This window comes from Aythya ferina (assembly GCF_964211825.1).
Source record: "Aythya ferina genome assembly, chromosome: 14".
NCBI classification, from domain to species: Eukaryota; Metazoa; Chordata; class Aves; order Anseriformes; family Anatidae; genus Aythya; species Aythya ferina.
Window position 1 is genome coordinate 15369879 of NC_140312.1, and position 26617 is coordinate 15396495.

General features: G+C 43.8%; 1 protein-coding gene across 3 annotated transcripts; it reads left to right on the forward strand.

Annotated features, from left to right (window-relative positions):
• The first annotated feature begins 223 nt into the window (after window positions 1–223).
• Window positions 224–19267, forward strand: PANK3 (pantothenate kinase 3). 3 transcript variants are annotated; one of them, XM_084535492.1, is made up of 7 exons: window positions 230–567; window positions 3090–3442; window positions 5263–5516; window positions 6161–6337; window positions 7993–8116; window positions 11648–11773; window positions 12933–19267. In XM_084535492.1, exons 1-7 carry the CDS (start codon window positions 540–542, stop codon window positions 12981–12983), a joined length of 1113 nt encoding a protein of 370 aa, XP_084391618.1. In that variant the 5' UTR covers window positions 230–539; the 3' UTR covers window positions 12984–19267. The 3 variants fall into 3 exon arrangements, with proteins under 3 accessions (XP_084391619.1, XP_084391618.1, XP_084391620.1); XM_084535493.1 differs by lacking the exons at window positions 11648–11773; window positions 12933–19267 and adding an exon at window positions 7570–7667 and having other exon boundaries at window positions 224–567; XM_084535494.1 differs by lacking the exon at window positions 230–567 and having other exon boundaries at window positions 3310–3446.
• Window positions 19268–26617: the final 7350 nt, after the last annotated feature.

The following is a 26617-nucleotide window of genomic DNA, read 5'->3' on the forward strand; positions in this document are numbered from 1 at the left end:
TCAGGCGACTCTCGCCCCGCCCCCCCGCGCGGCGGCGGCGCCTCCCGATTGGCGGCGGGGCCGTGGGGTGACGGGGCGGGGCGGGGCGGGGCAGGGCGGGGGGGGGCGCTGCCGCGGGGGCCGCCGGGAGCTGTAGGCGGAGCGCGGCTCCCCGCGGACTGCGGCTCCCGGCGCGCAGCGCGGGGCGGGGCGGGGCGCGCGCTGCCCGGGCCCCATTGTGTGGCGCGGCCGCGGCTCCCCGGCGCCCGCCGCCATCTTGTGCCCCAGGCGCCGCCGCCGCCGCCTCCGCCCGGGCCGGGGCCGCCTCAGGGGGCGGCCTCAGGGGGCAGCCGCCGCCGCCGCGCCCGGGGCCGGGCTCCCCGCGCTGCCTCCAGCCCAGCCCAGCCCAGCCCAGCCCAGCCCAGCCCATGGCGCCGCCGGGACAGCGGCCGCGCGGGGCCCGGCCCGGCCGCCCCTGAGCTCAGCGGCCGCCCCCGGCTCGGCTCGGGCCGCCCGCCTGCCCCCACAGCGCCGCCCGGGCCGGCCCGCAGCGCTGCGCCATGAAGATCAAGGACGCCAAGAAGCCGTGTAAGGGCTGCGGGGCACGGCATGGGGCTGAGGGGGCTCAAAAGGGCCCGGGGGCTGCGCTCGGGCAGGGGAGGGGGGCTCGGGCCGGGCTGGCCGCTCGGGAGGCGCCGCGGGGCCCGGCCCGGAGCTCGCTGTGGCGGCCGAAACGCCCGGGCTGGCCTCGCTGAGGAAATGAGCGCGCAGTGAGCCGCCGCCTCTCGGTAATGCCGGCGTGTGGAGGTCGCTGAGCTGGCTGTGTTCGCCGAAAGGGCGGCTCGGGTGGATCTAATTTTTCTCTCTTAACGTAATTTTTAATGTCAGTGAACGGTGTCGTGACTGTGAGGCAGGCGCGCTCCGTAAGATGTTATAGTGGCTTGGTAATTCAAAGCAGTCCGAGGTTGCTTCTGAGGCAAAAACTGCTGATTTCGGGGATGGCTGCTGGGCCTCGGCTGTTCTCTCTGGTAGTGGATGTAAATTTCATCAAACGACGATGCTGAACGTCAACAAGAAATGTTAATGGCTTAAAACGAGCAGTGGGTTTGGAGCTGCAGGCGTCTGGCTCTTGAAAGTAAACTTTGATGGTGGTTTTGGGTGATGGAAATTGGAAACAATTGGGCCAAAGAGCAGTGCAGGAAAGAGTGCAGCATCAAGCGGTTTGTTTCATCCTGTCATTTTAATGTCACCTATTTTAAAGCTGGTGTTTTTTTATAATAGCAATTAATTTATTAGGCAGTGGATGTTGGATTTACTCTGCAGATCTGTGCTCCTGATCATCACGCTGACTGCAGGGGCAGGGCAGCTGGGTGTTTGAAAAGGAGCGGGGCCACAAGGGCTGCAGAAGAGATCGGAAAGGCCCATCGGTATCTGGGGGTCCTGTGCCTCCAAGTGACAGATACTGCAGTGGATTTGGCTTATACGCCCAAATGGACCATGACACTGGGCTGGGCTCCTCGTCCTGCTCTTAGCCCAATGGTTTGTAGCTCGGCGGTGAAAGACAGAGACACTTTTCAGGAGAATTGTTGTTGAGGCAGTACAAAGTTCTCAGAGGAAGTGTGTATTTAATCATGGGTGCTGGAGCCCAATTTCGGGGGGGAAAGTGGTTAACCATTGTACGGGAAGAGGCCATTAGCCTGTTGATAAGAGCCTACAAAGTCGAGTTGAGAAGGTCAGCCTGCCACAACTTTTATCCGTGACGTGTAGCATCAAGAAAACAAGCACGACTGAGCGACTGGTAGGGGAGGGTGAGGCTGGATGGAGGCACCTGCTGAACTTACGGCTTCTGAGGCGGGTCCGCTGCCTGGGCGTGATGCTGTGAGCCTCCCCTTGAAGGGCATTTAAACTCCCTTTGGATGTGATGGGAAGTGACAGGCATTTTAACGGAGGTAACAAATTCCGATTGGGAAGAACTTAGACCAAGTAGTTGGTATAAGAGGGGAGGCAGGAGAGGTTCTGAGAGCTCCATCCTTGAAAGCCTGTGGAGGCTGTCAGTCTTGGCTACCCAGAGCTGTAGTTCACCCCATCTAGCACAGGCAGCATTCCTGCTAGCACGAAGCAGAGGCTGGACGAGATGACCTCTAGAGGTCCTTTCCAACAACCAGTTGTGTGACAGCTCCTCTAAGATGATCCTTGTGGGGAAGAATGACCAGGGCCTGTAAGATAAACTTCCAAAGGTTATTTGGGGGTGGAGATGACAAATGTGAGCAAAGCATCCTGTGGAGCTGTCGTTGCGTAAGGTCTGTCTAGAGGGAAGACGAGGGGAGTCAGCCCACGAAAGTGATGCAGGCAAAATGCTGGTGTGTTTCTTACAGAAATTCCCCCGTCCTACCTGAGGTGTAGAAGAGGGAAGTGGAACTTGGATTCAGTAACTCTGTCTTGCTTGCACTTCTTAATAATGCTTTTTGCGTTATTTATATAATCAATAGTAATTTCTAAATTATAAGCCATTTGTGACTGCAGTGGGATATATGAACAGTTCATTTTCATAAATGGGACTTCCTCTGTCAGTTTTTAAAATACGTGTGAATACGTTAATGCTTTCCTATCAAACAAATCAACGTGTTGCATGAGCAAGACAAAATAACTGTTGGACAATGACTGCTCGTTCTGCTGCTGTCGTCAGCTACTACGTGCAACTTGTTTTTCCACCAGTGTGCACTGCAGTCTTTTGCTGAACTGTGTCAGAACTGTAACTTGAGGAAGGAAGCTTACCTTAGTGCTTTGGTCTCAAAAAAAAAAAAAAAAAAAAAAGAGGTAGTTGAATTTCTTATAGAAAGATAAAGTGTGGCCTGGGGGGGGCTTAGCTGAGTTTTCTGAGCACGTGACAGCGTTTCAAGGTGTACATAGTTGCTCGTTGTTCCATTTTTAGCTGTGGTCAGAGGTGTATTTCAGACAGTTTAGTAGAAACGAGTGCTCATTCTTTGCTCTCGGGAGGATTTCTGTTCCATGCCTTCATTCTGAAAGCTATAGCGTTGGTTTAGTCTTAGGCTTAGGCGCGTTGCTTTTGCTGTTTGCCAAAGCTAATCAAGCACTTCTTATCTCCACAGCTTTCCCATGGTTTGGCATGGACATTGGGGGAACTTTGGTGAAACTTGCATATTTTGAACCTATCGATATCACTGCAGAGGAGGAGCAGGAGGAAGTGGAAAGCTTGAAGAGCATCCGCAAATACCTGACATCCAACGTAGCCTATGGATCCACTGGCATTCGAGATGTCCACCTTGAGCTGAAAGACTTAACCATTTTTGGTCGCAGAGGAAACTTGCACTTTATTAGATTTCCAACTCACGATTTGCCTACTTTTATCCAAATGGGAAGAAATAAAAACTTTTCAACACTACACACGGTGCTCTGTGCCACGGGAGGTGGCGCTTATAAGTTTGAAGAAGACTTTCGCACAGTAGGTAGCCCACCTTTCCTCGTGCTGATGCTGGAAGCATTGCTGGTGATGGGTTGAGACGAGCAGTGTTTAGAAAAATAGCAGAGTGCTCAAAGGTTCCTAGCTATTAACTCCTTTTGCAGTCATAGGCATGATAATCTAGAAACTTGCTTTCTGATGTAAAGATGCGGGATGGTGTTATGGAGAATAACTGTCTTCTGATCTGCCCTTTTCCCAGTGAGAGAATGTACTTAAAGTGCTGAGGGACTTGACTTGCTTTGGATTTTCTTTCTTTTTGTGGTTCTTGATGACAGGTGTTCAGTGTTCGTGGGTGGTTTTTGTTGGATTTGGTCCAGTACATTGTTTCTGGTTGTGTGACAGAATGGGTATCTCTAAGGCAGTCTTTCTCAACAGCAGGCAGGTTTGGGACTTTCCTGAGGTCTTTTGACTCTTCCTTTGGTGTTCAAAATGGATCGTTTGTTTAGGAACAGTTTCAGAAGGTTAATAGCTGAGAATCTTGTCACAGGATCCACTGCACGCACTGCCTAGCTTCAAAGTGGCTGCAGGTCTGCTTCTAGAGACCAGACTAGCAATAGCACAAAAAATCTCTTCCTGTTTCCAGTCCTGTGCCAGTCTTGAATTGAGCTGGTACAACAACTGTTTAGGGGATGGGGTAACAAGCTGTACAGCTTCATTATCTAAAACCTCACAGAAATGGTTTGTGTTGGACCGGTTCCCTGCTCTGCTCAGCAGTGAAGTTTCACCTTCCCTGCCCAGGAGGGGGGTTGGACCAGATGAATCTTCAGAGGGCCCTTCCAACCTCAGCCACTCTGTGATTCACAGACAGCTGTGAACAGGGCAAGAGATGCTGAAATGAGCTGGGGGCAGGGGAGGGGACTGGCAGTGTTGTGATCCGGTAATGAGGCTGGTCAGTAGCATGTGACACAGTCTGCTTTGTGCAGCTTCGTGGTCTAAACCCAGGCTGCTCTCTAAAAGTGAGCTCGTCTGATTCAGAGAGACGCTTTGTGGCTTTTTTCTTGGATTAGCTGCTCAGTTGGACTCGCTATAACTGTTGGAATGCCCTGCTGCGGGTAAGGGAGAGAGTGTGATCATTCTTTGGGGAGCCCGGAGTGAAATTGGATTAAGTAAAATAGGAGATGGGAGCCTTCCTGAAATCCACAGAACTTTTTAAATTGTCTTGGTGCTTTATGAGGAAACAACAGCTGAAGTGTCATGTGCAAGACCAAGGAAGAGCCTGGTGTGTAAGGAGCCTAGTGTCCTATGGCATTTCTGACCTGTGGCTTTCTTGTAATCCTTGGAGTACTAATAAAGCTGCAGCACTGATAGGATGCTGGTCAGGTGTTTATCTTTGGTTTTCATCTGCTGCTATTGTAGCAGTAACTCTTTCCTTCTGAGATGGGAGGGAACCCACAGACCTTGAGGTTGTGCACATTTGTCAGTTTGACCAGCATCACATGAGGGGGCCTCTAGGGTATTTGCTGGTTTTTTTTCTTTGATGAAAATGCTACCGATTTTTCAGTGGATTAATGTCTGAATATCTCAAAAGATATCTGCGAGCTTCCTAAAGCAGCTATTTATAATGCCTGGCTGTGATGCGACTGCTATCTGCGTTTATAGACAGCCTGATTTGCAAATGGAGCTATTCAGAACTGAGCTCTGAGCTGGCACTGTGGTGGGATTGAAGCTGCTGAATTGGAAATCTGAGATAGCTTCTGGGAGTTAGGCAGGATGAATATCCTCACAAATGTGAAGCATGTTTAAGCAATGTTAGAACACACGGACACTGTCTTTGTTTGTTTTTTTTTTTTTTTTTTTAACAGATTGGAGACCTCCAGCTGCACAAACTGGATGAGCTTGACTGCCTTGTCAAAGGCTTATTGTATATAGACTCTGTCAGCTTCAACGGCCAGGCAGAGTGCTACTACTTTGGAAATGCCTCAGAGCCTGAGAGATGCCAAAAGATGCCTTTTAACCTGGACGACCCGTACCCATTGCTGGTTGTTAACATTGGTTCAGGAGTCAGTATTTTATCAGTCCATTCCAAAGACAACTACAAGAGAGTAACTGGAACAAGGTAACTTGAAAACCTACGTTGGGGTTGTTACCTTATGGAACAGGGAACCTTCAGCTTCTGCAGTGTTTCTTCTCTCCCTGACTCAGCCCATGTATTCTCTTCCTCTCTTTAGTATGGAAAAGGTGTTTTTAACCTTTAATTTACAGCTGCATTTTTTGAAGCCCATTGCCATGTTGTTGTTATTGAGATGTAGCAAATATTTATCAATAGGTAGAAGCTTGCAGTGCTCCATAGTGAGTCTTATAGTTTTTGTCTTAAGTTTTGATAATGTGTCCAGTGAACCTGTGCTTCTGGTGCTCTGTCAGCATAAATATGTCCACATGTGTTTTGCTGAAAATCATCAAGGCTCAGAGTCAGCGGCACAGTGTCATTTCAGGGTATTTTAGGCTCTGATGAAGTCTTCCAGTTGACATATTGGTAGTTTATTATTATTTATTAGCTATTTATTATCTGATTTTACAGTTAGCTTCTTTGAAATTACTTGTAACAGTTGTTAATCAATGGTTACTGTAGTGAACCTTAGTAAGAAAGCAGACATCTTGATGCATCTGTCATCTCAGATGGCTTTGTTTGCTTTACTAAGTCAGATGTAAAAATCTCTGGTGAGGAAATAGTGTTTAAAAGGAGCTGCTTTTCTTCATTAGTCTAGGTGGAGGAACCTTTCTTGGTTTATGCAGTTTGTTGACGGGATGTGAAAGTTTTGAAGAAGCTCTGGAGATGGCATCTAAAGGAGACAGCACCCATGCTGACAAGCTGGTTCGAGATATTTATGGAGGAGACTATGAAAGATTTGGCTTGCCAGGATGGGCTGTAGCATCCAGGTAAGCAAGGATTCTTTGTTGCTGCGTGTCTTCTTCTGTTGTTCTTTTTTTTTCTCTTTGTAAGACTGAGGTAGTATGGCTTCAAAAACAAGACCTAAAGTATTAGAACTTGCAAAAAGAAATTCTCTTTGTGTTACTCTAATCAAGTTACAGTTTTGTTCTAGAAGTGTATGTGCTGGGTTATCCTAAAATTCTAAAGCTGCATGCAACCATGTGTGCCTTGCTAGCTAGATACTGAAGAAACCTGATGTGGTGTCATGTATAGCTGAGCATTTTTCTTTACGGCAGTTTGAAGAACATGAGCTGATCGTAGGAGTGGCAAGAACAAAGTGCAGAGGAAAAACTAATGCCAATTACTTTTTGACTTCCTAGAATCTTTTAGTGCGGCTGTTGTCCAGGGAGAAGGTGAGTGGAAGAGGAGGAAGGCATTTTTTGTTGCTCTTTCAGTAGTAGTATCCCCTCGTGTCTTTTTTTCAATATGTGGTGCACTCTTTTGATATATGTAGTGGTCAGTACAGGCACGTGGCATGTTATTTTAACTATTTGTCTCACTTGTGAAGGCTGTTGAGCAGTTTGCACCATGGGAGTTAATGTATTTGACAGAGAGTTTTTGTCACAGCTGCTGGTTTTATTTCCACTGGGGAAGATTACTCATGATGTTACAGCTTCTCTACCCTTAAATGTAAGAATAAAAAACTTTGGGAATGAAGCTAATGTATACACAACAATTCATTCAGTCCTTTGGCTTTTATTTGGTAGTAAGGAGGTTTTAATTCACAGTAGCTCATTTCTTCTCCCTCTCTAGCCAGCTGAGTACAAGTCTTTACAGAGAGGTTTTAAAATATGTAAACTTTACACTTTAGTCAATTCATCTTAACTACCTCTTTGTATCGGTACTCTCTGTTCTCATGTGGTTTTTAAGGCCCTTAGAAACCTCTGTGATTTTTTGAGTCTTAGAAAAATCAGGATTCTGGCTCTGAAGTGTCTTAGATCTGACGCACAGAGTCCTTAGTTGTAAAAAATGGTGCGTAGCTATGGAGCCATGTCTTGTTTCTTTTTTTGGTGATTCATGAGAAATGATTTACTGTGGATAGTAATGAGCGTGTCCTTCCAATCTAGAACTCTGTTTATACAACCTAAATAGCGTTCTGTCAGCTGTTTATTTTGTTTCAGAGCTTTGTGTCCCATCATAAAATAATTAACTTCATCTGTTTTACTTCTGCTGCTTTTAGGAGAGAGGATAGGATAAATATTGTGAGTGAGGAAATGAGCACAAGGAGTTGTAGGATCCGCCTGTCACTTAAGCACTGACTTCATTTACAGTGACCAGGTTTGTAAAGTAATCTGGCCTAAGAATAAGACTACTTCTTGTCATAGGTGCTTCTTCATGAAAATCAGCAATCTAAACAACAAGATTTTGTTGGGAGTCTTTATTGTAACAGGGTCAACCCTTTCCTGTAAACAGACAAATAGCCATGGTGTAGTATTAGTTGTGAGGTCATCAATTAAACTGTATTTAGTATGGACTTGAAAAGGCAGCGCCTCATGAACAAGTACATGACAAGTTCTGTTACAGCATAAAAGCTACGTTCTGAAGTTCGTTCAAATGCATGGGGGCCACTTGATACTTACTGGATTTTTTTTTCCTGTTCTAGTTTTGGAAATATGATTTACAAGGAGAAGAGAGAGTCTGTTAGTAAAGAAGATCTTGCAAGAGCCATCTTGGTCACCATCACAAATAACATCGGGTCTATTGCCCGGATGTGTGCAGTAAATGAGGTAAATCTTTAGAAGTTCTTATTACATAGTTTGATTATTTGGTTTTGGATTACATGGCTGCAAAAATGACGCATCATTTTGAATCTTTTAGTGTGTTCTCAAATGAAACAAACTCGTGTAGTAATAAAGAACTAAGAATTGGTGTATAATGTCTTGATTGTCTCTGGAGGCTTACATGACTTAAACTGACATCTAGTAGCAGTTGGAAAGCTTATGCACCTTAAAGCAGCAAAGGTGACTGCAGGACTATGAAAGCACTCATTATTTTCTCCCCCTTGATAGGTAGGTAAGAGGCTGGGGGGACAGGTAAATGCGTGCTACAGATAATGCCTGGGTGCACGGCTGGTGCCACCAGCAGGGATTTGGCATCTTAAAGCCCTGGACGTTTAGGGGGAACACAGACTGCAGAGGAGAATTGAGATCCACCTGATGAACTGGGGTAAGGGTTTCTCTGCCAGTGGGGAACGTAACCTGCTGAGGAGGGCTTTAAGCTAGCTCCGTTAGGGAGTGGAGCCCAAAGCCTGCAGATAACTGAAGGACCAGGGGAGCACAGAATCTTGCGCTGAAAGGACTTGCAGTGCCCTCGTGAGAAGAGGATGACTGTGGGCCCCTCAACCCTCTGTACACCAGCACATGCAGCATGGGATCCGAGAGGATCTGGAAACAGGTGTGTAGATTTGAAGCGATAGCAGTGGGATCGCAGAGACGCGGTGGGATAGCTTCTGTAATGGGGCAGCTGCAGCCGTCGGGCTCTCCAGCAGGAACGGGCAGGAAGGAGAAGCAGGGAGGTCACACTGCGTGGGAGTGGCTCCGTGCTCCGAGCCTTGGTGTGGGACAGCAGCATTTGGCCAGAAGCTTACGAGTGAGGTTTGGGGGAGGCTCGCAATGGAGGTGTGTGAGCCTGCTGCAGACTGCTCTGGTGGCAGGAGAAGGCAGACTGCCCTTCAGCTAGCTGCGGTAGGTGCTGTGGTTGCAGGTCCTAGTTTAAGGAGGGACTGCCTTACTTACCAGTGTATTGGGAATGATTTTCTGACACACGTGCCTGGCAGGCTGACTAGGCAAGTGTGGTGGTGGACCTGCTAGTTGTGAATGAAAAAGAACCTGCTGGGGATGTCAGTAACAGCCTAGAAATAGCAGAGTTTAGAATACTGAGGGAAGTGAAGAAGGCAAGAAGCAGAATACAGACTTTAGATGGACTTGAGTAGGACAAGCTTCTGTTTCTGGGGGAGGAATTAGGAAGCAAGATCATGTGGGAGGTTGCTCTGATGGGGAAAAAAGCTCAGAATAGCTCATTAATTTTCCAGGATAACATCCTCAAAGCGAAAAGCAAAGCTGAGGTACAGACTGGCTAGAAGGTAGCTAAAGAGAGAAGCGTACAGGCAGACAAGCTGACCTGACCGTGAGGCACCCACGTACCTTTGCAGCTGTCTAGGCTGCCCTTGTACCAAGATGCGTGTGCAAGAGCACAGCCAGCAGGTGGTATGTCAGGCATGACCCCCTGTCCTGCCCCAGCCTGGACAAACAGCAACAGGATGGACAGAGGGCTCTTGAAGCAGAGCTTTGCCCTGTAGCACCTAACACGTGATCAGGTGCTCAGAATGTGGGACAAGCCTGAAGAAGAGCCTGTGGTGGTTGTCACCATGTAGAGAGGGTTATGGGAAGGATGGGGCAAGGTACAGCCAAGCACAGTAGGAGGGTGGGAAGAAATGGATGGAGTTTGCAGCAAAGGAAAATCTGATTGGTGTAAGGCAAAAAAAGACAACCACAGTGAGATCAGTTGAATACGGACTTGGAGAGACTGGAGTCCAAGGAGAGTTTCAAAATGTGCCTTGAGCGGGTTGGAAGGTTGAAGTCTGAAGTTAGTCCTGCTTCAAGCAGTGAGTAGTAGCTGATGGCCTCCAGTGGCTTCTTCAAGCTGAAATTATTCTCTGATTAAAGCTCATAGGAAGCCTTGCTTCTACTGAAATGTTGTTTTTAATTTTTACTAACTCTTGATTTTGGATTACTCTGACACCTGTCATCTTAGTACGGAGATGGTTTCCTGCCATCCTCAGTTTCTTACAGCTCTGAACACAATCAGTGCATTCAGCTTCAGCGTCACTGGCGTGGACAGTCAAGATCCTGTGGAACACTGAATTTAAGCATACAATGTACATAAGATGGCTAAGCACCAGGGATTTCCTCACTAAGTATCAACAAATTTTGTATGAGATGAGGTTTAGTAACAGCTTGCTTTGAAAAGTCCAAGGGCAACTGCATTTAAAGCTCTACTTAAATCTGCGGAGGTGATAGTCTTATATCTCAGTGGCCTTGTTAGCTGCTGTAACCATTTTACATCGGAGCTGGAGGAATAGGACATATTTCTGGTTTTAATATTGTGACTTCTCCCTCTGTTTCCTTTTCTGTTCTTTCATGTCTGTCTTAAAGAAGAAAGTTAATCTTGTAGGTATTGAGTTAATTATGGTTTGGAAGTTTTTTTTGTCCTTTATGGCATAACCTGGTAACAAAAGAGGTAAAATAAGAGTGAAGGTGAAAACACATGGTCTGAGTGTGAGCCAAATGTATGCGACTTATCTTTAAGGATGGGGTAAATGAGTACAAATCCGAAATCATAAACTGCACAAAGCTTTAGTCCAAGGTTTTTTGGCTTCATTCCAACTATATCACCAAACTACAAGTCATAAGAACCGATTAATGCAAATCCACAAACTGATATCTTGAACAGATCCATAAAGATTAAAATGGATTTAATTACTTCAATTCCAGCAATAAGCAGAATTGTGTTTGGGTGCCCTCACGGGAGGTTTGTTTTGTCTTTCTTGTGAATAAGGATAGCAAAAAATGGTTGCATGTTAGTGCTTTGACTACAGGTTGAATTGTCATACTAGTTTTTGTAACACCATCTATACAAGCATGCATTTAACACCCTTAACGCAATTAAATCTCCTTTGGTTCTTGCTCTCGTATCATTAAATCAGTGTTCAATGTTGCTTCCATTTAACGTCAGATTTATTTCAGTGAATTGGGAAAATTTAATGGTTTTTACTTCTTTGCATTTAACTTGATTAAAATTCACAGCTCAATTTCAGTCTGTGCTTAAGTCTTAGTCTGATCTTACACTGATGTATATTGAGGTCTGGAGATGAAACGAGCATCTGTCTTACTGTCTTCGGCTTCTTTACAGTGCTGCCTTGTTGCATATGGATCAAGCAGCATTGTACAGGGCTATGAAGGCATTGAGTCTTCTCTACCAAATACAAGGTTTTGTTTTCCATTTAATTTTGCTTTTAGCGTGGCTGGTTCTTTGGCTTAGTTATAGAAAACGCTCACTTAATTTGAAATGCAAATGCTACTCTATAAATTTAAGAGCTTTAATTCTTGAGTGAGTATTCTTCTCCACAGGTGTTCTAAATATTGGGATTATATTTTTTTTTTTTTTTGCTTGGGATGGTGGTGTTTCATAGCTTAATTTGTCAAAGCTGTGTTAAGCAGTGAAAAGACTTAATCCTTTACTGTTTTTCTGTTTTTTAGAAAATAAATAGAGTTGTGTTTGTTGGCAACTTTTTGCGTGTGAATACTTTGTCAATGAAGCTTCTTGCATATGCACTGGATTACTGGTCAAAAGGCCAGCTGAAGGCCTTGTTCCTAGAACATGAGGTATGCTGTGGTGCCTTTATGTGATGTGTTGTTTTACCACTGATAAAAGTGCATGTCCTGAGTAGTTGTCCTACATGTGCTATCCTCAGACACCGAGTACTCAGTAGGTGCTGAAAGTCAGAGGTGTTTCTCGTGCTGCACTGCTTCTCTGGGGACAGTTCTGTCAGGGAGGGAGGGAAGTACTGCAGCCTGTTTGGAGTGTCTTAGATCAGGCTGTGGATTTTGTTGGAGAGGTACAAGAAATGTTGAGCTTCCTGCTAGGGTTCAACAGCCCTTCCTTGTTTGGTGTTTTTTGTTGGAAACAAGACTATTACCTATTAACATACAGGTAATCAGTGTTAGTGACAGGTCTTACAGCTGGGAGACATTTAGCTTCTTGGCAAGGGGCTGGCAATCTTTGTCCTCAGTTTGCTAGTCTGCAAATATTCCAGTAGTAGATCTCTTAGCCTTCAGTCAATTCTCACATTTTTTTTCATTTATAGTTTATTGCGAGACTGACAGTAGTCTGTCTTCCTGCAAGTGTCTGCAGTAATAGAACAGTTCCTTGTTAGTCCTACCCCTTCAGATTTTTCTTCAATCTGTTTAAAACTCTTGCATTTTGTCAAGTGAAGATTCAAAATGCTTCGATGTTTTATTGCGGTAGGAAGGGAGAGAACCTCTTAATTTCCATGGGGGAAAAGTAATCCAACAGGAGAATGCTGTTTTTTGTGTCTGGCCAAGTATATATTCCATAAGAAGGTTTTGAAGCTTGGAGATGCTGCTTTAACTGTTTTACAAATGTGAGGTGCAGTTAGTTTAATACATCCCATCCTTGTACTGTGGGAATAATGTAGCTGTGGATATTGAAGAGCCTTTGGCAACCAAAATATGCAGTTCCTCTATTTAACAAAACAAAAAATCTGTGCTTTAAGTCAGTGCCATGTCTTAGAATTCCTGCAATGTATGGGGAGGCTTAGGGTAGAATCTAGAGTTAAGCTCAATAATAAAGATATTTTTCTTTTTGTTTCATAAAGCTTAAAAAATAATATGAAAGATGATGTATTAAGTGCATGTTGTTTCTGTAGCATTGGTCTGCCAGATGCTTTGTTGTTACTGAAATATATGATTCAAAGAAATTCATGTCCACCTTGAACCTGAAATACTCATTTCTTTTGAACAGGGATACTTTGGAGCTGTTGGTGCTCTTCTCGGGCTGCCAAACTTCAGCTGAGATGTGAGATGTCACTGCACTGAACTGTTTTCCACCTGGATGACACTTGTTTATGGCAATGGGAACTAAGTCTGGGGATGGGAAAAGAAAATGGTAGATTTTCTGTAACTTTTTAAATTCAAGAAGTGATGAGCTACTGAATATTGCCATTATAGGGAAGGTGTTTTTTTTTTTTTTTTTTTTTTTTACTCTGTTGGGCATTCAAAAGTGAAATGTTTGGGGATATCATTTATGTTCTTTAATACATGTAGCCAATATTGAACTTTTAATATGCAATACATCCTCTGAAAACAAGCTTTCAGAAGAAGGAATGCCAGTCCTTTAGGTGCTCAGCACTAAATTATTGCAAGTTCATTCCTGAGGTCTTAGGTCTATTGGGTTTGTATATAACTGATGAAAGAAACATTATTTTTATTGGTTATACTACAGTATGAGCACAATTTCCCTCATGCACATAACTGTAAAAACAGTAAGGTACTATCAACAAGATGAGGAAACCATAGGCAGTGGTTTCCCATGGTAACAATAGTAATTATTTTATTTTCTTGTGTAATGGAAATACTATTAATGCTTTAGTTTTCAGTGGAAAGAATAAAAACACAAAAAATCAGCCAAAGCAGAAGAATAAGCAGTTGATGTGATGAAGATTTTGTGGATACCTCTACTTGCCCTCTTTGCTTACTTGAAGATCCACCTGTGATTTTTGGGAAGACCCTCTCTCTTTGGTTAGATTTAGAAAATAATTTAATGAAACTGTTCTTTTCTTAATTTCAGGATGTGACTTCCAAAAATAGCTTTAGGTTGGGGGGAGGGAGGGTCCTCAAATTCTGACATCATAAATCATTATTTGTGAAGACACCACAAAGCCTGTGAGAGTTGAAGAAATCCTCCTCCTAACAAACTAAAAATGGAACATTGAAATTCTAATGCTTTGGCTAACTTATATGGAGGCTTAGAAAACTTTTGTCCCATCCTATGATTTTGAAAATCTGATTTCTCTAATTTTATGTGAGGTAATCAGACTCTAAATGTTGAAAATGAAAGATGGCTAGCTTGCTTTTACATTTGGAAGCTTGATTTCTGGAAGTTGAGGACAGCATCAGAGTTTGTATTGCAGTACTAAAAGGACCAATATGCAGTGCACTTGCAATATGGAACCAGTTATCAAACTGTGGCCTTGGGATAAAATCCGTACTCTCGAACTGATCATTTTTTCCTATATACGTCAGAAATTTGCAGTTGGGATTATTGTTAAAAGCTTAGTCCTGAAGCAGGGCATGAGACCTGAAATTTATAAGGACATTATACAGTTGTTAGCTATATGAATCTTTGTGGACTAAAGAAATACCCATTTTTATGATAACTTATTTTAATGTTATTTCCTATAAGTGCACAAAGAACAACCGAACTAGAACACGTTAGTGTTGGGTTTTAATGTGCTTTATAATAGAGGATTCCACAGCGTGGCCGCATTGTATTCACAGACACATCCACCTGGTACACTGGAAAGCTGTGTGCAATTTTTTTTCCTTTATTTAAATTCAAAGCCCCATATTAACATCTTTAAAAAATAAATACATTTGTGATCCTTTAAGAGTGCAGTAACTTAGAGTAGCCACTTCACTGAGCCCAATGCCAATCTCAACTACAGTTCATCTACCAGTGCTTTTCCTAGGACTCCTACTGAATTTTCTGTGCTTGCTTTGATGTTTCAGTCTACATATTAAAAGATGAACTCACAGTTCAGCTGATGTAATGCTAATCAGAGCACTTCAGAAACTTCACAAAATAGGTGAATATGGCTTTTATAGTGTCTTACAAGTACTGTACACTGTTCCTTTCAAGATTGACTATAGGAAGTAACCTGTATTTGGTTATAGAACTTCAAGAGAACGTTTTCTGAACGTTTTGACAGCTTCCTGAAAATGTTGTGAACCAACTGTATGTTTTTCTTGCGAAGTGGAGTATTTTAAGACACTACAGCCTAATTAGAAACAGTTCCTTTAGTCCGTATTTATTGCTATTCATCTCTCATTGTGGTACTGAGAGCTGCTTTTGAAGCAGTAGTTGGTATGTATTTAACCAGAAGCGCACATAGGAGATGGTTACCTAATGACCGTGACCATGGTTAATTTAAACCATTTGAAGTTGATATGACCTAAAAGACCTTTTTAAGGTAAATTGTACAGTTACAGAATAAAGTAATGCAGTAATTCTTGAATAGCTGTATTGTGTAGATAGAAACTACTGTGAGAATCAAAGTATGCCCTACCTCTTTTTTTCTTTCCTAGAGCTTGCAGAAAAAAGGCTTCCTTTCACTTGTTTTATCAGCACAATTGTTACTTCGTTACAGGAAGAAAAAAAGTTTTTAAGCCTGGCTTTAAAACCAGATCTTTGCATTTTGTCTCATTTTCTCCCAACTCAGAACTAGTTCCTAGAGTCTCCAAGATTGGCTCTACCACACCTAGAAATACTAGGCGTCACAAATAGTTGCAAGATAAGCCTTAAAGTCTTCTAATCTAAATTCTCTTCTGAATAATTTGAACAGGCTTGTATCTTCTATGTGCATAACTGAAGTAACTTGCTTTTTTCCTGATCTCTATTTTCTTGCCATCTCTGTTCCCCAAAGCTAACCGGTTGAAGCTGCTTTATGGTGAACTGATTCAGTGTACTACAGTAGAGGGCATTTGGGGTTTTCTCAGGGCTACTCTTGTCTTCTCAAGTAGGACTGCTTTAAAGGAAAGTTGTCTGGTACTTGTAAAGTAAAGCATAAAGCTCATTTTGAATGTGTAGTTGCTTTCAGCTCAGTCAGCCATGCGAGTGCCTTTAAGTTTTTCATGTAATGCCAATTTTAATGGTACTGGGACTTGATTCATGAGACTTCTTGACCAGTGTTGCTTATCAGATAACTTCATTGGCTGTGGAGATCCTTTCCATCCAGTTTAGTTAGAGATGCCAGGAGAACAGCACAAGGTTTTGGGCTGCCTATCCCCATGTCCATTATCTTTGGAGGTAATGCCTACGCACTTTTGTCTCTTTCCAGCTCGATCTTTTTAAGCATGACGCACAGTTTTATTCTATCAGTATCTCCCTAAAAATCCTACTAGCTCTTATTCAGGTGAGCACAGATCACTTTTGGCCAAAGACGTTCATTTTATATGAAGCTCTCCCAAGTTGTTACAGCTGTTAACCTTTACCACCTTTCTACTTCTACATAGGGTAACAGCATTTTTAACAGGAGGAGAACCTTTTTTATAATATGTTTTGAATATTTAGCAATATGAGGTGAACACACCTTCAGTGTTCTTTACTGAGGCGTGCAGAGGTTAAGGCTAAACACTTGAATTTTTTAACAAAACCTGAATAAAGATAACAGTTCAGAGAGAAGCAACATTGGTATAATTTATTTTTGTCTTAGTTTGGTCCAGATTTTAAAACAGTGTTCAGATCTCTACCTTTTGAAGATCTTTGCCTCTCTTTCTCTAGAGTTCTGCAAGCAAGCACCTATGTGATTCTCTCAGCACATCACAGAATACTTCCTTGCGTAGACTGGAAGTTTTGGCCTAGAAAGAATATGAGATCCTGCTGTTCCCCTCTATTCTTAGCCTGCGTGTTCAGAATAAAAGTTAAATTCTGGCTTCTCGTAATAGATTAAATATTCCTTCAGTAGTACTGTCAGATTCCTGCTTGCATCTGAGTTGTTGGTAGTATATATGCAAGCTGATGATACTGCCTTTAAAGACTGAAATATTGTCTTTCTCTATCCAGTATAGGTCTTCAGGAAATACGTACTTTCAGATAAGTCACAATAACTTTTCATTCCTGAATATTTCAGTATAACAGATTTTAGCATTTGAAACTAGTTAGTGTCTTTTTTCTGTAGTAAGTCTGTGCTTCCTAAGGACTAGATGGTGTCTTACGCATTCAGTCTGTAACTAACATTAATGCCTAAATTCACATTCGAACTGTTTTAAACATCACTTTTGCTATTCACATTCTGGAAACTGGACAGGTGTAATCCCAAGGGAACAGTTTGCTTAAGATCAAGATCAGTGCAGTTCAGATCAGCTACATGTGGTCATCCTTTTATCGTGAATTAATTTTCCACGTGTCATGAGGTTAGTTCTTTCCCTTGTTGGTGGTGTTTTGTTTTTTTTTGAGTACATGGGCTTAAAAGATATGCAGTATGTAATAGACCTTTTAGGTTAAAAAGCAAACAAAACTGTTGTGGGTCAGACTGGGAGTGTTGACCAGGAACTGTAGATTACCATGCAGAGCTAGGAAAACACTTGGCATGTGCAATTACTGTTTTGGTTTTACTGATCTATTTCCCCTTAATGCACAGTGAGAGGGAGTATGATTAAGGTCACTGTGGGTAAAATGGATGAATTATTTTAAGTCGTCATAAATTAAGTCATCAGACGTAACCATGGGAGACAAAAAAATGCCTTATCATACAGACAGAGGGGCAGTTGTCCACTTGTGTTCTTGAAGTTTTATTAATGTATTTCAAAGTACATTGCCAGTATTCTGTCATCTGCGAATATTACTAATTCTTTGAGTTAAAGTCTGTAAAGACGCTTTTACTTTTGTTTAATTCACATGTGCAAAATAATAAACTTTTTAAAAGCATTTTTTCACACTTTGTGAAAACATCTAAAAAGAGGCTGTAATATGTTTGTAATTACTAATGTGCTAACAGAAGTATGTTTGAGCGGTCCAGGTCTGCATAACTGAGTGCCAAATCCTGCTCACTTCAGCTAGTTGAGTAGATCTCTTAAATGGGTGCAAGATTTGGCCTCGAGGCCTTCTGCCTAGGGAACACAGTAATGCTACATTGCATATTCCTGCTGGTGCTAGATCATTTGTTGAGAATAAACATTCTAAACAGAAACTGTAAATAAAATATTTATAGTCTGGTCCTTCTGACAGGTCTAAAATCTATGACTTACAAATAACTTTTTGCCATATTTTGAGTTTCCCTTTTCTTTTTTTTTTTTTTTTAACATACGTGGACTGTTTGTTAGCGTGGCAAGTCATTGACAGGTTTTAGCTTCCTGTGCTGCTTTCTGTAAGGCCCGTGACATTCCGGTTGTACACTATGAGACGGATCACTTCTCATTGCAGGCTTTCGGTGTTATCCTTAGGTTTGTTTTGTCATCGTAGCTGCTCAAGCAATTAGCGTCAGCTAGAACAATATCAGCATTTGTTCTTTGCTAAAACTTCAAGAAATCAGACATTCCTTTTAGCATGTGGGGAAGCTGTTGGAAAAAAATGGAAAAATGCCACTTAAAATTATTTTTAAAGGAAATATGTTAATTAGTCTACAAAACAAACTGGAATAAGGTATATCAATTGCTAATCTGTGCTATAAACTGCTAACATGTCACAATTCTAGCATCGAATTAAGAACATTGTAAATACATGCTTTAGGAGGAGGTATATTAGTTTCAGATTGTGCATCACAGGAGATCATTATAAGACTAGTGAAATATTTTGAGAAGTACTAAATGACAGCATCTAGAACATGAAAATCAGTGTTTTGATGTTACAGGTTATGGATGGCTTTTTATTATCTGCACTCTTCTATGTTTATGAGTTTTGGCAAATTTTAACAAATGAGTATTTGATTTTTCCATCTACTGACTTGTCATGTGCAGGCCTGCTAATGACCAACTCCTGTCTTGAGATGTTTTAGATGCTAAGCAAAATGAACAGGCAAATTAATAATTGTAAACCCTTGTAGGATGGAAGTTCTCTAAAGAGCCATTTGGTTAAGTTGCCTTATTCTATTCCATTGCACTCATGTTACGTCTCCACTTCCTTGTTTACTGTTCTGACACTGAAGATGTGATGTAAAAATATGTGCTACAAACTTGTATTCAGAAATTCCTGATTAATACCTTTGTGTCACCTGTTAATACAACTCTTGTAAATGATACCTTTATGCCATCTGTAATACAGCTCTTGTAAATTGTTTAAATTATTTTTCTTTTTGTAGCCTTGTTACTGAATGTACAGATTAGATCCCTTTATTATCTCACTAACTTCATTGGGGCCTAAATGTGGCCAATGCTGTAACTCATCCCATTGAAACTGTAAATAATACTTTATTGCTTGTTTGCATGAATGAAGTTTGCATTTCATTTACTTTATCATAAGCCAACTCTGCTGTGATGGGCCTACTTTTTACAGTTTATTTTCCTGGTTTTATTAGCATTTGTTCTGTATGAATGTTCAAACAGTACTTTGTCTTTTCCTAATAAATAATTTGAGATTGTTCATTGTCTGTTTTTGTGGGCTTTGGTGTCAGGTTTCTGGGAGGTGGTGGTTTTTTCCTCTAGCACCATAAGTTGTTGATATTTAATAGTACTGCTGATATATAATAACCTCACAGTATTAATTAACATTTTACAGTAAGGAAGTATGACTGGTATAGTTTTCATGCTATTTTAATACAGAAGAAGAATTTACTTTATATTTCTTAGATTCAGCTTGTTTTTAAAAACATGTCCTAAATTTTAGCTTTGTCTTCCAGGCTAACTTGGGAATGTGTACTGATTCATGCTCTCAAAAGACTCAGCTATGTTTTCCTATTACGCTGTGTATTTATGAGTTACAACTTATCCCCTTTTGGAATTGCCCTTTGCCTATGCTTTAGTAAAGCCAGATTTCATTGTCCTGGAGTTGTTCTGAGTGTGTAACAGGTAAGTTTTCAGGAATGAAGTCTGTGCCACGGTAGCACATCAGTAATTAATGTTGTGATGATCTTGGTGTGTCAAGGACTGGGCTTCAGGATTCACTTTACAGATATTTTGGCTATCCAAACTACGGGTTTTAGTTCTAAATTACCTAAAGCGAAATCTGACAATGCCATTGAGGCCTGTCTCCATCGAGTCTGGCAAAGAACTCGTCACCAAAGTGGTGCAGACAGAAGCATGCAAGAAATACACAGGTTCTTTTAAAAGTTTGTGGGGTGACGATTAGTTTGGATTGGAATTGTTTAATGCAGAAACGTGACTTGTTTCTTTGAGTGTACTATGCTAGCTTGTACTGGGAGCTAGCTTGCATTTCAGCTGGGCTCCTGAACTGCTTTCTGGTGCAGTTGTGTGAGAGCTCCACGAAATGCTGTGTGTAGGGAGGCGCATTTAAGTGCTTCTACACAAACGCACACAGTATGAGGAATAAAATGGATGAGCTAGAAGTCTTGGCCCAGTCCCACAGCTACGACATCGGCATAAGAGAAACCTGGTGGGATGAGTCCTGTGGCTGGTGTGCTGCAATAGATGGTTACAGGCTCTTCAGGAGGGACAGGCAGGGTAGGCGAGGTGGTGGGGTGGCGATGTATGTGAAGCAGGGGCTGGACTGTGTGGGACTTCAGGTCGGCAATGGCAAAGTTGAGAGCCGCTGGGTAAGGACTAAGGGATGAACAAATAAAGGGGATGTCGTAGTGGGAGTCTATTACAGACCACCCAGCCAGGACGACAAAGCCGATGAATTATTATTTGCAGAACTAAGAGATGCCTCGAGATCAACTCCCCTTTTCCTTATGGGGGATTTCAACTTGCCAGATGTCAACTGGGATCACCACACGGCTGACACGAGCAAGTCCAGGAGGTTTGTAAAGCACCTAGATGATAACTTCTTGGTGCAGGTGCTAAGGGAGCCAACTAGGAAAGGTGCCCTCCTAGATCTGTTGCTGGAGAACAGAGAGAGGGTCTTGTGGGAGACGTGGCAATTGGCAGCCGTCTCAGTCATAGTGACCATGAAGTGGTTGAGTTTAGAATTTATGGTGACAGAAGGAAAACTGCCACCAAAACTTCAGCCCTGGATATGGGGAAAGCAGACTCCAGGCTGCTTAGGGAACTAGTCAGCAAGGTCCCCTGGGAAACTGCTTTTGAAGGCGTTGGTGTCCATCAGTGCTGGTCAATCTTTAAGCACTGCATCCTAAAAGCACAAGATCAGGCAATTCCAAAATATCAGAAGTCAGGCAGCACTGTGAGCTTTCTGTAGGTAAAAATCCCTTTTTAAAGGGCACAGTACTGAAGTGCCTTTCCTGTGAAGGACATAAATGTTTATGCCATGCAGAAAGGAAGTGTTGCTCTGAGAGGCCTCAGCTCCTCAAGTTTTGATGTGTGGGGCAGATGCCTCTGTGGTATACGAGCACCTCACCCTCTCTACCCTTTGATTCTGGTGCAAGCAGTGTTGGTTGAGAAAAACTTTTGGCCATGGCTTATTGCAGCATTCTGCATTAGGTGGCTTTGCTTTTTTTTTCTTTTTGCATAGTGATAAAGGAGACATATCACTTCTCTGCCCTAAAATAGCTTACGCAATGCCCAGGGGAAGTGTTCCAGCCTGCCTTTGCACAATGAGACCCCAGTGAAAGAGGATCCAAGCTGACAAAGGGCATGTTTCAAGCAGCTGATGAAATAAGTTCCATCTACTGACAGGGAAGAAATACCAGGGGTGAAGCTTGAGAGCTAATCTCCAGACTCTGCAAGACCTGGAAGGTAAATGGCCTGCGGCCCGTGTGGTACTGAGGCAGAGTAAGCACTTAGGATTCATACTTGCAAATCAAACTGAGTTGTTTCTGTGCTGCAAGTCACAGCTGTTTGAGTGCCAGTTCTGCCAGTTTCCCCCCTTGTTGAGCACCTATTCACTGTATTTCACCAGATTGGTTATAAGCAGACCAGAGATGATGTCGAAGGCCTTTCGAAAGCCAAAGGTAAACAACAGGCCCTGCTCTTTTTCCAGGGTAGGCCCCGAGGTTGGTCAGGCAGAGTTTCCCCCTCGTAAAGGCGTGCTGCTCCCCATCACTCCCGTGTCCTTTGTGTGTGGGGATGCCTCCTCCAGGAGGATTTACTCCACAGCCTTCCCGGGTCAGTGCTGAGGCTGACCAACGTGTAATGCCCCACGTGCACCTTCTTGAGGTTGGCCCTGACATCTGCCTTCCTTCCATCACCAGGATGCCTTCCTTTTGGGCTGTTACCTGCCAGCGGCCATGGTCAGCTCCGTCCTTACCCTCAGAGCCTGTCTGCTCCCACACCTCACGCGTACCCGGCCAGCTCGGTGCCCCTCAGCTGCCTCCCTGGGCTGTGGGGAGCGCCTCGCTGCTGTGCGGTCCTGCTGAAGACCCGCGTGCTGGGGTGAGCGGTGTCGGGGCAAATGGCCCTGAGCTCTGGCCAGAGGTTGGCTTTCAGGACCGGTTGGCGGCAGAGGAATACGAGGTGGGAAGCAGCAGGGGAGCAGGTGGTGTTGGCACGGAAGTGGAAGGAGAAGAGCTCTGCACTGTGTGCAGACCTAGTACCAAACTCTGTGGCATTGGAGATGTAAGAGAGAGGTGTTACCACGGAAACTGGTTGCAGCAAATTGCTCGCTGTTTTTGTAAATGCACCCTAGGTCAGTGTCCCTGACCTGGACCCAGTGCTGGCTGTTAACACTAGAGCTGATGTCACGTGTAGTGTTTGACTTTGTTTTGAGTTTATGGTCCCTTATCGGTTTTATATCACAATCAATGACGGGCAGGCATTTGCATGAATTTCCCAGCAAGGTCCCGCCAGGGCTCGTGCTTCCCTAGCAGTCACCTGGCTCATGAGAGCAGGAACCACAGCATCCAGCGCCCTCTCATTTTGAGGGGTAGACCTCTTTCTGGGACAATCGCATGTCTGCAACACTGATACTCACGAAGTTACATTTCACGTAAGGAACAATTTCATTTAAAATCTTACCCAAGATCTACAGCTTTATGGCTGATTAGCTTGGAGATCAGCCCGCTGTCTGTGAGGGGCTCTCCTCACCTTCCTGCACGGGCCCCAGGCGGTGCGGGGAAGGCTGCCCGCCCGTCGCAGGGCCCCGCCGTGCCCAGAGATGCAAACCGCCCTGTTGTCCCTGCTGTAATCTAGCTGTGTGCTTGTATAGCAGGCTTTTTTCTGTTTCACTGTCTGTGGGGAGTTACTGATGTCATTTCTTATTAGATAAGATTTCCCAGGGAACGTGTAGGAAGTGTTTACACCAGTGAATACAAGTGTTTACATCAGTACCTTATGGTTAAGAGGGAAAGGCGTTTCTGATTGTGCTGACTCCGTAACAAAGACTTCTCAGGTCACTGCTGGAGAGTTGCAGGCGAGGCGTGGGGAATGCTGACCTGTTCTAAGTGAGCCCTTGGACTTGTGACGTGGCCAGTGCTGGGCTCACAAACCTGCCCCTTTCCACCAGATACATTGCTGTTACCTTTTGTCCCAGGTTAAAGAGAAGCTCCAGCATAGGATTTACCTTTCATGAAAAGCAAGCCATTGAGCTAACAGCATGCAAAAATATTCCAAGAGTAGGGTGTGCCTGTTCTTATGGGGAAGGATACGGAAAAACAACAAACAAACAAAACTGTCAGGAGCTGTAAGGCTCCATGCTGTTTGTTGGTACCATAGGATTTGCAGGTGTTCAACATCTAATAACCTGGTCTCTTTTGGCCATTGGAGTTATTTATTTTAAAATTGCAATTGATTCATCTCTCAGTTTGGGATATTTGATGGAAACCAGTTTTAAGGGAAGCTGCCACTCACTCTGGAGATGTCACCCCACTTCAGGAACTCAGGGGCCGTTGGAAGTGAGCTGACCACGCTGAGACCTGTGCAGCTGCCCCGGCGTTCACAGCAACGCCCGTCTCGTGTGTGTTCACTGCTGGCAGAAAATCTGCAGAAGCTGCTGCCAAAGTCCCGGTGATGACGCTTGTTTTAGAGCTGGATCCCAGAGGGAGAAGCTTGGTCAAACAGCGACTGCCTCTGTCGTGAAATGCAGAGCTTCTGGTGCAAGCCTGCTGGTTTGAGTTTGAGAACTTTTTTGTTTGTTTGTTTTTCTTTGAATTTTCATCACCTGTGCAGGTGGTAACTAGTACTAATGTCTGGACTGAAGCTGTGAGATTCTGGAACAGGAATGGTGAATCCAGGTGGGATCAGCCCTGGGTGCTTTTGTGTATGGAGATGTCTCCTGGAGCCCACGCTGTTTGGTTGCAGGCCTCTTGGCAGATCTAATAGTTCTCTCCAGAAGTTACTAAACAACTCAAGGAACAGATTTTTATTTTTTTCTATTTCCAAGCAACACATTTGCAATTGAGGTCACAGCTATAGCCCCAGTTTTAGAGCTTTTCCCTGAAAGTTTGCTCATCTCTCATTTCTAGTGGCAGAGGTAGATCCAGCTGTTCCCGAGCAAGGAAATCCAAACCTGCTGCAGCCACCGTAGGTGGGATCTGCTGCTTTGTGCTGGCTTCTGGGGCTCTCCCCTTGCCACCAGCTAGATGCAGTTCAGCTCCTTCGGCAGCGGCGGTGCTTCCAGGTGGGCTTCCTTGGGGTTCTGACCCCACTGAAGAAGTGAAACCATCTCAGCCTGGTTCTAAGCTCAGTTCCCAATAGGCTGGTGCAGTTCCATTAAACCACAGTTCATCCAACCCCTGGGAGCGCTTCTGCAGGCACTGGGGCTTGGGGCAGGTGAGTGCATGGGGTGCTGTGACCTCGCTTGTGGGGACGGCAGCATGTGCTCATTAATGAGCCTGCTCATGAGCATCAGATCTGCAATGTGAAACGACTTAAACATGTTTCATTTCTCTTCAGTGCTGGCAGGCTCGTACAGCTGCTGCGGGACTTGTTGGAGCAGTTTGTAGGGCTTCTCGTGTTCCTGCTGCCGCAAGAAGTGAGCGCAAACTGCTGAGGCTGCTCCGAAGGGAAAGTTACAGCTCTGCTTCTTGGAAGGTGAAGCACTGAAGCAGGGATTACCTGAACTAGCAGAGCCAATGCTGCAGGTGAAGTCGTGCTTCAGTTTGTGGGCTCTGTGTTTAGGACGTGCTGCTCAACATCAGAAAAAATTGTGTTAGAAAGCCCTCTGATGGCACAGTGAGGCTTTTGGTCACCTGGAGTGATATTTGATTAACACTCCACTACCTTTAGTTACTAGATTTGGGGATTTGGAACACACTTCTCTGAATCAGAAGGCGAAACAATATATCAAAAACAAATTGTGCCCAGAAGGCCTCTTGCCCAGACACTGCGGCTGGCCCTGAAAAGTTGCCAGAGGAAAAAAAGATAAAAATAAAAAAAAAATCCAGCACTCTTGAAGAGACTTCTTAATAGTTCTTTCAACAGGTCTGAAAACAGGCATGTTGAAATAACACTTGCCACTTAAACTAGAATCGTATTTCAAATAATCATAGTGTCATTCATGATTTCATTCAGATATCTGCCTTGTCTGAAGAACTCTGAGTTTGCTGTCTTCCCCTGTCCTACTCCCACATGTACGACAGCGCTGTAATCAAAGGCCGCATCTGTTTGCAGGCTCCAAGAGCGTTCTTCTTGGCTTTTCATTCTCTGTTTTCAGAGATGTGGTGGTCCTCCTCAGCTGTCATTTTTTAGCCTGATATAAGATTACAGATCACTTATTTGACTATGAAAACTAAAGCTATATCTTGGTACAATATTGTCCTTGTTTCTCAGTCTCTTGGGAAACTGAGAGCATCTTATTCAATAAATCATAAATAAATCATTACTTCAGCTCTGGACTCTGCTTTCCCTGCTACTTAGCTATGGAGAATCTTTGGATACCTTGCTGGAAAACGTGCCTTCAGTTTTTAAACTTTCTTTTAATAAATAGGAATTGGAAAATGTCTATTTTAATCTGGTAACTTGCAGCCTGTTCTGCATGACCTACCTGGTAGCATTCTGCGTTCTGCTGGTTTTTAGCTTTCGTGAGGCAATGGCCTGCTTGTGATGCTCAGTTTGTTGAAGCTTTGAGATGTCATCCAGAGATCTCCACGCAGAAGTGGGCTGAGATGCTTCACAAACTTTGCTTCTCCCGTCACTCAGAAGGCTGCAGCACGCTGCAGGTGGCTGGGCAGCCCGGGCAGCCAAGTGACGAGCTTCTGCTGTAACTGCTCCTGTTCTCCCAGGTCAGCGCCACGAGAGCTCAGCCTCCCTCGTACCTCGTGGAGCAGCTCTGCAGATCAGAAAGACTTTCCCCGACCTTGTGTATCACGGTGCCCTGGGTGCCTTCTACCGCATGGTAAACAACAAACATGCAAAGGTCATCCAGCTCTAGGGCAGCTCAGCTTGGACTGCTGGGCATTGCTGTTTATTGGATTACTTGGATTGCTGCTTATCTCTGAAATATTTGTGGAAATCTTACAATGAATTTGTCCCATTGTCATCCAAAACATCAGTCTGCCCTCATCCAGCAACAGCAAAGGTCTGACCTGGGGTGTGAGCCCCAGGCTGATTGCATGAGCTCTGTAGTCTCCAGAGTTACTTAACACCTTTTTAAACCACTCTATTTTATCTTGTTTGTTTAGCTGCTCAACAGGAAGCTAGTTTGGGCTCTGGTGCAATCTCCTAATGTGCAGCCTTTGAAGATGTGACTTTAATGACATTGACATGTGTCAGGTGGGTTTAACACAACTTCTCTAAATAGCTACTCCATCAGAAATAGCTGGGGCTCTTAGCAGCCACACTGCTTCATACTCAGCTGCTGCTGTACGAAGTCATGAATGGCCTTCTGCATTCTGAGTTAAATGGGACTTTTTTCTGTAATTAAATGAAATTCTGCTGGCAACTGATTTTAGAAAAATCATAAGCTTTATTCTTCAGACTAGAATC